General features: G+C 35.8%; 1 protein-coding gene across 2 annotated transcripts in view; it reads right to left on the reverse strand.

The window, feature by feature from the left end:
* The window catches only part of MYEF2 (myelin expression factor 2), a 33,987-nt gene extending 22,443 nt beyond the window's left edge, over positions 1–11,544 (reverse strand). For both annotated transcript variants that reach the window (XM_031031751.2, XM_006736798.3), the window contains exons 1-5: positions 11,281–11,544; positions 5,625–5,833; positions 4,345–4,397; positions 3,134–3,141; positions 2,934–3,027 (exon numbers count right to left, since the gene is read on the reverse strand). In XM_031031751.2, the coding sequence (XP_030887611.2) occupies positions 2,934–3,027; positions 3,134–3,141; positions 4,345–4,397; positions 5,625–5,833; positions 11,281–11,441 (525 nt within the window). In that variant the 5' untranslated portion in view covers positions 11,442–11,544. The remainder of the gene's footprint in view (positions 1–2,933; positions 3,028–3,133; positions 3,142–4,344; positions 4,398–5,624; positions 5,834–11,280) is intronic.

Genomic DNA, 11,544 nt, shown 5'->3' on the forward strand with positions numbered 1-11,544 from the left:
CTTTATAACAGAAATATTCTACCTTTAAACAAAACTAAAAAAGCGAATTTGAACATACTTCTCACTCATCTCACTAGGTGGAATGCAAAAAACAAACAAAAAAAACACATAAACACATTGATAGACTATCATCTGCAATACCAAATGAAAATGATAAATGTAACCATCAACGCTGCTCTGCTGGTCTCAGTCTAGGGATACTAATAAAAAGAAAGTTGGATAACCTTAAGAAATTCTCTAGGAAGGCTGGGAAGATAGAAGGTGAAAAAGTAAATGCAAGAATAAAGGTATACCAGCTTCCAAAGTATTTCCTCACCATGAAAAAATAAAAAGAAATACAGAAGTAAAGAAATACATGTTTTCAAAAATGCTATAAAATTTTTAAGTTAATAAATAATAAATGCTTCAGGTCTAACTAAAGCTTCAAAAACTTGTACAAATGCAAAATTTAAGACAGTGGTTACCTATGGGGAGAGGAGGAGGGATAGGAGAGGTGCTTCATAAACTATTAAGATAGGCTGATTGTCCTTAACATCTTAACATTAATAAAGCATATTCTTATATTTCTCTCTTTATATTTCACATATATATAAATATGTGTACACACAAAAATATATACATACACATATAAAATACATAAAACATATAAAATACAATTTATCTAAAACAAATTAACCACTATATAACATGATTTTTATTCCTCTTTTCCCCTTGGATGACAACCTGCCAGTCACTACCAGCTATTGCTATTAGAGGGCCTATAAGCTTTTAACTGCTACTAACCCCCATTTAATATAATGAAAAAATACAATTCTAATATCTGGTAAGGAATACTGGAAATATATTTTCCTTAGTATTTTCTCACTAGTAGTTTTAGCCCTGAGCTCAGCCACATCTCTGTAAATTAGATATTCCCAGAAAAGGGACCTTTATGATATTAATCCAAAAAAGCTAACTGAATAAAGAATACCTCTTCATTTAGCTAAGCCAAACTCGGTTATTTTTCTCTCTTAAAAAAAGTTTAAAATGGAAGTATCCTACATCAATTTGGATCACATAACTCTATATTAGGGTCTCTGAAATATTACTGAGGATCTATGATGTGCTAAAACTTAAAATAACAAACAACATGGGCTTGACCTTTAGCATAAAAACCACCACATAAATGGCTGGCATAGACTACAACAGTCTAAACTTTCTCTACTAATTCTCCACTTCCCCGTCAAAATATTAAAAAAGAAAAATAAAGAATGAAAGAACCCCCAGACTCAAACAGAATTAGAGGAATTCAGAAGCTGACTCCAATAAAGGGATTTGGGATACTTGTATTTGTTGGTGGCATGGCCTTTAATTTTAAACTATTATCACCTCATACTCAGGATCAAGACACCAACAACCAGTAACATTCCCACCTTGGACAGGAATAACAACAATCAATTATTATTACAGCTAACATTTATTGTGTAGTTATTTAATATTTTGAGCACTGTGCTAAGTACTTTATGTAATAACATCACAATCATAGTAGCTAACATTTATCAAATGCTTTATATATATTAACTCTCTGAGTCCTTATAAAACTATCAGATAGCTTCGGGCGCATGGGTGGCTCAGTTGGTTAAGCGACTGCCTTCAGCTCAGGTCATGATCCCAGGGTCCTGGGATCGAGTCCCACATCGGGCTCCCTGCTCTGCGGGGAGCCTGCTCCTCCCTCTCCCACTCCCCCTTCTTGTGTTCCCTCTCTCGCTGTGTCTCTCTCTGTCAAATAAATAAATAAAATCTTTAAAAAAAAAAAAAACTATCAGATAGCTTCTAATATTATTCCCATTTCAGTGATAAGGAAACAAAGAAATAGAGAGTAATCAGAGTTAGGCAATTTGTTAAGTAATTAAAGGTAAGTAATTTGCCCTGAGTCACAGATTATCTGATACCAGAGCCTGAATTCTTTACCATGTTATCTCATTTAATCCTCATAAAAACCCTATCAGGTGAATCCTATCATTAGTACTATTATAATTACTGAGGTTTAGAGAATAAGTAACATGCCTAGTCACAGAGTTAGAAAGTGATAGAGGTGGGACTCAAATCATTACTATACCAAATTAAACTGTGACCCACAGTAATGCTCTACTACCACTGACTTGCAACCTTGCTGGTGGAGACTCATCGGGGTCCTAACATACAATCTCAATCATTTGTAATACAGACTTTAGCAAAAATATATACATAACTGGTCTGTGATCCAACTATTCAGATAAGAGTAACAATATGAACTAAAGGAAGACATGAGAATGACTTCTGTTCAAGCTAATCATTACCAAGGTCAAAGTATAAATAGTTTTTTATCTATCTTCTGATCATTCTTTTTTCAACGGATTTATACTGCTACAGTTCCATACAAAGGGAATACCTCCACTTTAGGGGTTTCCAAGTTCCAATTACAAATTTCACTAACTGCTTCATAAGTTTTCTTAAATTTTAATCTGGCACATTTTCAAGGTAATTTTAATTAAAAGTGAGTATCAATCTTATTCAAAGCCATAAGGTATTTGCATTATTAAGCAAACTTTTATTATCAACTACAAGAATATCTATTATATTTCTCAAGTTAAGCAACACAATCTAAAAACTGAAAATGTCTACACCAAATAAAGTCAGCACCTAAAAGTTCGCCATCTTCAAATATCTGAAATTTTTTTAATCATGTACCTCTGCTTATAATAACTTACAACAAATCAAATATATAAAACTGCTTAAAGGCAAATAGGAAACCATGTACAAGCAAAACTATGATCAATTATATAAAGCTTTGATAAGCATCTATGTTAAAAAAAAAGTTGTAGTCAGAGAAATACATCCCCAAAGATGAAAATCAAAGAAAACATGTCCTTACATTCAAAAGTTTAAATTATTCCAAATATAAGAAATCTTACCTCTTTAATATTCAGGGGTCTTCCACTAAGATCATATTTGTTCATAGTTTCTAGTGCTTTCTTTACAAATTCTTCATCTTTGAATTCAACCACACTTAATGGGGAAAAAATTTATAGGAAATGTTTATTTACTAAGTTTTATTCTTCCCAATCAGAAGTTTAAATTTGACTTAAGATACTTTAAAAAAAAAAATTCTTACCCACAACCCTATATCCAGGTAGATTTGTCAATATATGCAAAAGAAAAAAAGTTTTAGATCAGTAGACGAAGTTAACAGCAGACTGTAATATTTAAGTCATTAAAAGCAATCAATAATACAATTACATTTTGTCTTTTACACTTCCAGAACATAATAGGCAAGTGACCACAAATTTTCTGTCAATGTTTAAATCTATCTATTTAAGACAGTAAAATATAGCATTTAACAATCTTGAAGCAAATATTTACTCTTAGAGGACTCTTCTTTAAATTAAAACTGAGTAGCGTCATTGCACAAATTCAATCAAAAGCAACTCAACGAAATAACTGAAGGTTTCAACATATCTATTCTTACACTGTTACGAGTATTTTCAAAAGATGTATGATGCGCAAATTTTATGTTTATCTTTCAATTTTATTAAAATCAAAATAGGAAATAACCTCATTTTTAACTAAGTTCTCTATTAGAGAAAACTGGCTGCACACAATTTAACAGCATCCAGTTTAAGTACATAAAAAAATCACCTATGCTAAAGAAATTCATAGAACCATTTTAAAATAATTGTCATTATTACTGAAGTGCCATTTGAATGTGATGACAAAGCTTTCCTCATGCACCCAACTGGTTTTTGCAATATAATTTAACACTTTTAAAAGCTTTCCATTGTATTCTTCAGTGTATTGCTTTCTTGTTGCTAAAAATCAAAATCTACTATCAACCAATTCCTTCTATGTCAATTTAATCATCAATGTCATTCATACCAATTGGTCAGAGCCCTGCCTCTTATGTAGTCTTCAGGCTACCAAATTAAGTTCTTCAATATAAGTTTCAAACATACATTCTGAATTAACACCTTTAAGCTATGGGCTTCTCACAGAACTCTTAGGGAATATTATCAATTCAGTAACTTTTAAAATATCCTTGAAGACATCAAAACACAACAAAAAAAATCCTATATTAAAATCTATTGGCTAAGAAGCATTACCTTAGAGCATTAGAAAAGTGAATGCCCTTTATGAAACCCATCCCTTCCAGGCAGCTAGTTTGGTTTGGATAAGTGTCAGACTTGCTAGTATAAAGCCTCAAAGCTTGCATAATAAAGTAAAACAAAATGAAACTTAAGTTTCCAAAAACTGGTACAAATATTATACAAAAAAGTAAACTGCTGAGGAACTTTTAAACCTCAAGCAGATATTGCCCACAGCACTTACCCTTGATTTTCCTTCCGCATCCTTAAAGAGCTCCACGTATGTAACCTCACCAACTACATAAGACATACAAAAGGAAGATACCAAGAAACAATACATTTAAACACCAATATCTTGCTTTACTGCACACCTGTGCACAACTCTACAGAAAAGCACCTATTATTCACCAACAATCAAAACCAGACCAACATACCTCCTATCAATGGCTATGTAAATTTAACTAATTTTCTGAAATGTACATCATCCACGTTCTCTAAAAAAAGCTAACAACCATATTAACCTAATTCATGCTACAGATCATATTTTGGCCAGCATGATATAGTTGGTGAACAAATGCACATATACATACAAATGGTCCCTTAGCCTATCATATTAAAAACATCAACATTAACACTTTTCAAATAACTTTGGTCGCCTACACACAACAGCTGTTTTAAGGTGACTTTCTACCTGAATGTCTTCAATCATATTTGCCATCAGTAAACTAAATTTACAAGTCATGCTTCACAGCAAGCCACACACTTTCTAAATAAAGTCAATGAATAAAACCAATCAAATAGTTGTCACCTTACAACAGATACACCAATGCAAATTTTTTTTTTATTTATTAGAAGAGATCAGCCTCAAAGCCAAGTACATAGTTTGCAGGACTGTTGAAACTCAATTTTTCAAGAGATAACAAAACTAACTTTTACAAGATCAAATATTAAAATTATTTTTCCCCAAAACCAACCATGTATATAAAATGAAGGTTTTCAGGTTATTCTAAAAACAAAACTGCAACAGCAGTAACGCAATTTTAATATAGAACTGCAGAGACAGCATCATGGCATTCATGACAATGCAAACAAAATGAACTCCACAGCCAGATTCCAGACTCCACCAAGATAATAACAAAACAGCTTTTGGAAAAAAATAATCAGACCTTATTATTCATACTTTAACACGCTAAATGTATTGCTTAACTAATGCAATAGTCCTTTAAAAATCTATAAAAACTTCAACTAGACAAAGCAATCACTTTAACAAAGTTCTTGGTGGCATGCATATGCTGGCTCACTACTATACCACTAAAATGGGAAAAAAAAACTTCATTTATCCATATGACTTTGTAATGAAATTGTGTCAAGTGAAAGAGAAGGAAAAGATTAATTCACGTCAAGAAATAAACAAAAATCAATTTTTTGAGTCTGTGTGGCTCAAGGGAATAAAAAACTTTTACTTAGTTCCCTCCCCCTTCTATATGAAGATTATCCAACAGTGGGTTTATCAGGGATGGTTACCTTTTTCTCTCATTAGATCTTTAATAGCTTGCCATTTCATGTCATATGGGATGTTGCTAATGAAAACTCTGTTTCGATTTGGACCCTTCTTTTCTCCTGTGCCTGAATTCTTGTCTTTTGAATAAGGATGAAATCTATTGGCCTTCTTATTTCCTGAAGATTTTTCTTTTAATTCAGATTTATCTTCTTTGACTGATTCATCATTCTCCCTATGAATTAAAAACAAAACAAGAAGAAAACCTCAGTCATGTTTCTAATAATAGAAGCCTACATTACATAAATATTTTATATTTATCACTTCACAACACTCTCCATTAAGTTACACCTTAGCAAAGCAGCTGAAGAGCCAGCTTGCTTGCTTTGAAATTACCCAGTGCCATTTCAAAGCAAGGATTTGGGCATCTTACCAAACTTTTCATTTAACAATCCTCCTTTTTTTCCATATTAAATAGCTGCAGCATCCAGGCTCCCAGCTTTTCCCATCATACTACTTAATAAATATTATTAGAACCTAGCAAGAGGGGAAAATGGGTGATTTTATTCCTACAATAGATATAACTGCCTTCTTTAAAGAAGCTTCAATCAGAACTCTATAAAGAATTAATTTGCAAAAGGATACCCTGAAAAAAGTTCCATCTCCTTAAGGTTAATAGTTTCGTCACATAACTTTTCTCCTCCTTGCTTAAAAACATAACTAAAATACATAGTTATATTATCTATATATGCATACATTCCCATATGACTTGTAAATTTTTTCTATTCCCAATTTTGATCAATGTAATTAATTGATAAGGTATACTAATATTTTCATACTCAATATTTTCTGTGTATTAACTTATAAACTAGGATAGGGTACCTCATAGAATCATACAATTTTTACTGGTAGTTATTACCTAGAAGGTGGGATGGAGTGGGAGTGGAGATGGGAAGCAGTACATAAAGGCAACACAAATCAGAATTTTATAAATCTTTTTAATGAGACCCTAACTGGAAAAATATTTAATTTATAAGACTGCAATCATAATGCAACTATATGATGCTACCCACCAACCATCCATAACATGTAAATATATGCTTAAAGTAAATCTTACAGATAAAAATCTGGGTATGTATTGTAAAAATGCAATTTTTAAAAAATTACTTTTTAAAAAATCTTTTTTTACAGAAGAAATAACAATAGATTTCTTTTAAATCACTAATTATTCTAGTGAATCTAAAACTATTTAATTAAAACTTCAATTTAAAGTAATTTTCCAAACGGTGCCTAGGTGGCTCAGCTGGTTAAGCATCCGACTCTTTATTTCCGCTCAGGTCATGATCTCAGAGCCCTGCATCTGGCTCCGCATTGGGTGTGGGGCCCTTAGGAATCCTTCTTTCCCTCTCCCTCTGCCCCTCCCCATATGCGCTGCCCCTCCGCCCAGGCTCTCTCTCTCCCCCTCTCTAAAAATATAAATAAATAAATAAATAAAGTAATTTTCCACAAACATATACTAATAAAAATCTCTGGGAATGACATTCAGAAATCCAAATCTTTTAAAGCCTCTGGTGTATTCTAACAACAAAACAGGCTTCATAATCCACGCTCTAATTTATCTTCTAAGCCAAGCAACTGTGGGAATCTACACACTGTAGTGCTCCACACACACTTATTGTGGTCATCTGTTCCATGATATACTGAACTTTCTAGGCACTACTTTTCTGAACAGGTAACAACACAGCCATAAACATAGTATGTAAAATTCTGTAAGAACAAAAACTATCTGCTTTGCTATGAGCAGCATCTAGCATTGTGACTGCACATACCATGTCACTCAATAAATATTAATTTTTGAATGCATGAACAGTCAATTAAGAACCCATCCTAATCTGAGCACAGATGGTACTGCTGTCTGCCAGAAAAACTGCTAAAATCAAGGAAGAGACATTAAGGGCCAAACTTGCTCTGCCACCTCTTCCGACCTCGAAAGGGGCACCTTTCCTGTCAAACATCTTCTCTCACCAGAAATGGCACAGCCTAGAAGTGGTCTTCACAGCTGTCCAACTCCACCAAGTACCTACCTGTCTGAACAGTGTGCCACTTCTGAAAATGGCAGGAAGCAGCCAAAAGGTACAGAGGCCTTTTCTCTGGTTTCTGAGTACAGTAGATACAGGAACTCTTCTTTTTAACCCCCCAAAGAGCTCATTTACATAGTAGACTGAATTCAATGAATGTCTTTATAAAATAACTAACTCTCTGTTCAGGTAAGCAGACATCTATGTAGTCTCTAGCTCAATGCGCCTTCTCCTACCTATTTTCTTCCTGGATGAAACCAATTATGAAAACGGCACAAGGTTCTGAAATGCTATGTTCTTCTATTTTTATATGAATGTTGTGTTTGCTTACAACAATCTGATAATTCCATTAATAATAAAGCAATATTAGGTAGGGTAGGATACCCTCTCTAAAATGTTTATTCCAACAATGACCAGAGAGAGCAATTACTTCAAGTTTTTCCCAATTAGCAGCATATTAAAAATACTGCTACACTGCTCATCTACAATGCATAAATTATCTATGGAAGGCAGATCAGTTTAGTGGCTAGAGGTATGGTCTGATTATTAAGAAACTAAGCTTTAATTATTCAATTCCTCATCTCTTTTTATGCCATAAATACACGATGGGATAGACAGTTAAGATACATGTGAAAACTCTTATTAGAGAAATGATGCTACATAATATCAAATATTGGCACTATATCCAGAATTCCATGTAATAATGCCCAAACTATTCATTTAAACAAACCCCCTTTTTTTTTTTTTAAAGATTTTATTTATTTATTTGAGAGAGAGAGAGAGAATACATGAGAGGGGGGAGGGTCAGAGGGAGAAGCAGACTCCCTGCTGAGCAGGGAGCCCGATGCGAGACTCAATCCCGGGACTCCAGGATCATGACCTGAGCCGAAGGCAGTTGCTCAACCAACTGAGCCACCCAGGCGCCCAACAAACCCCCTTCTTAATGTACTGGAAATAAAGACTGTGACTATTTTAAGTGACGAAAATGTTATCTGCTCTTAAGATGGAATTATGCCTACCCAAATTATAATATAAAATTCTGAAAAATCAATACTCAACATCAAGTAAGGAAACACAGTTTTAATATGATTTTAAAAACAGTGCTATAGTATGAGATCTAAAATTAAGCACAGTTCCCTTCTTTACTCCCAATATGATTTAAAAAAAAAAAATACTACTCTACTTCAAACACTTCACCTTGCTTCAATGCTTAATATTTTACACAATATTTTATACCCTAATGTAACTCTCAATCTCTATATACGGTGTTACTTAATCACACAGAAGTAATAAAGAGTTGTAACAATACTGCTATTTTTCCTCCTTGTCACTTAAGAAAAGGAGAGTTGGAATACAAACATTTTGGCATAAACAAAAAGACGAGGCCTAGGAAAACACCTTTGATTTCTTGTCAAAAGATGTGAACATGCCCATGAAATCCTCTGTGCCTAAGTTTCATGATCACAAAAATTCACATCTGCATTTCTTAAACAAATTTCCTGGGCCTTTTAAAGTAAAGGCCTTGAGGATACAAAGATGAATAAGACATGGTGGTCTCCATCCTCAATGACTATGGATTAACCTCAGAAAAGTCATTTCAATCTTTGTAAGTGGCACTCTGTTCACTTCTAAGTAAGGCAATATTTGGTAATTTTTATAATCTCTGTGAATTCTTATCCTTAAAATTATATGGTAATCAACTCAAGGGTTATGTGTTGGATTATTAACTACTCCTGTTGGTTCTTAGAGTCAAAAAAAGGTTGTTAGGTTGATGCAGGTAAATGTCCCTAGTTATTCAGTATGAGTGACCCATGCTGGACCACTATATATTATGGTTCTTATGGAATTGACAGTACAAGAAACCCTTGAGAGTAAATTTGCATCTTTACTCAACTTTTGGGAAAAGAGGAAGGGCAAGAGATGAATTATAAGCAATACGAAAGAATCTTCATTTGTATTTACTAGTAACATTTCTTAATTTCTTGACTTTATATTCTCTTCATCTTCAATTGGAAGTGAAAGACATTCTTTTCCCACCTCTGTCCTCTCCTGTCCAGGTAAACCAAAATGAGACTTTAAAAAGGATTAGAGACTTTTAGTTCTGGGAGGTTTAGATGCCAGCTTTACCTGTACTGCCACTATTATACTAACCATACCCAAGTATGTAGGGCTTCTCTCTGTAATTCAAGGCTGTACTTTTTGTTCAGGAGAAAAGGGTGGCAAGCCCATTTTAGATATAAACAAAAGGCACATATTTTAAGTTTAGCATTGCAATGCTTTTTATTCGAATTTATGATGCCAAATCCCAGACAGCCAACATTTCCGCAGGCATGATAGAAAGTGCTCACTTTCCAGCAGCTCAGTTACTGAGGTGCACCACTTTGCACCTAAGAACAAATTCCACTGAGGTTGAATCTCTTATACCTGCACCTCTATTCTGCCTAGATGCAACTTATGCTATTCAAACCCAACTGAGAACAAGAGTGTCATAACTGAGCTGGGACAGCTACCTTATCTGCACTCAACCCCTACACAAACTAGTCCAGGTCTTACCCTACTGCTTTACACATTTTATACAAAAGAACATTTCTCTTTCCTATTTTAGTGTGACCATACGTTCACTGCTTTCTACTCTGAAGCATAACTGAGAGAAGGAAAAGGATGTTTTGGCTAAATTATTAACATACTTTCAACTTCAAGTTTAAAGAGCTGGGCACATGCAAAAGAATGCCTGATTCATATCCCCTACATAACAAGAACAATGGGGAGCATAATATTTTCTTATAACTAGAAATTATGGATTCAAGTCAACTAAATCCTTTATAAGCACTGATGACTGGGGCAATCTTAAAAGTAGCGGGCTTTCTTCAATTAAAAAAAAATCTTATTTTACCAATTTACCAAAATTAAGAACAAACCATCACACGATGAGTTCTTTAAAAATAACCTGCACGACTTAAACATTTGAGGGGCGGAGCAAGATTTCCACGCACATTTCCCTTTCAGAATAACCTCTTACCAGTTCAAGAATAAAACAATGGATTCAGGCTAACAGCACATTATTAAACTTCCTCTCGGCATGTATCAGTTCAGAAATTAATATATACTTTGGAAAGCAACAATAAACACTGAACTTATAAAGCTCGGAATGAGGCCGGGAGAAGGGGGAATATTCCTTTTAAATACGTTCTCGGTAGTTAAGAGGAAATGTCCGATGATGTCATCCCTAGTTACTCCCTAGTGATGAACACTAACTACGGTACTGGGCTTTAAAAGAGGGACCATTTTCCTGCAGACCAAGGCGGCCGCGGAGCTTTGCTCAAAGGTTCTCCAGCTGAAGTCTGGGAAGGGGTGACCCACAGTCTCGGGTTGGAAACAGGGGAGGGGCGTCCGCGCCGGGCTCACAACCGGGCTCCCCCCGCATGGGGCGGGAGGGTAAGGCCTGGGAGCGGCCCGGCTTGCACCTGCTCCTCCCGCCGCCCACGGCCCGGGGGCGGTTATCCCTCACCGAGGCCCAGGACGGCTTCGACCCCCCCCCGCCACAGGCCGACTCCCCGCCCCCCCACACACACACTGCCCCGGTCCCCAGAGAAAAAGACAATACATTTTAACGCCATTGGAGCTGCTGCTGTGCTGCGGCGGCTGCTTCTCCGGCTCCGGCGGGTGCGGTTCTCGCCGCGGCTCGCCCGGCTGCTCCACGGGCTGCTGATGCGGACTGTCGTCGCCAGCGGTCCCGGGCACCTCGGGCTTGTCGGCGTCCGCCATCCCGTTACCGCTGCCTCCGCCTCCGCCGCCTGCGCTCAGGGGCTCCGAGCGCTACAATGGCGGCGGCCGGGAAAGCGGTAACGGATCCCGATTTGAAAAGGCC

This window comes from Leptonychotes weddellii, chromosome 9 (assembly GCF_054177405.1).
Source record: "Leptonychotes weddellii isolate Sample4059 chromosome 9, ASM5417740v2, whole genome shotgun sequence".
Lineage (NCBI taxonomy): Eukaryota > Metazoa > Chordata > Mammalia > Carnivora > Phocidae > Leptonychotes > Leptonychotes weddellii.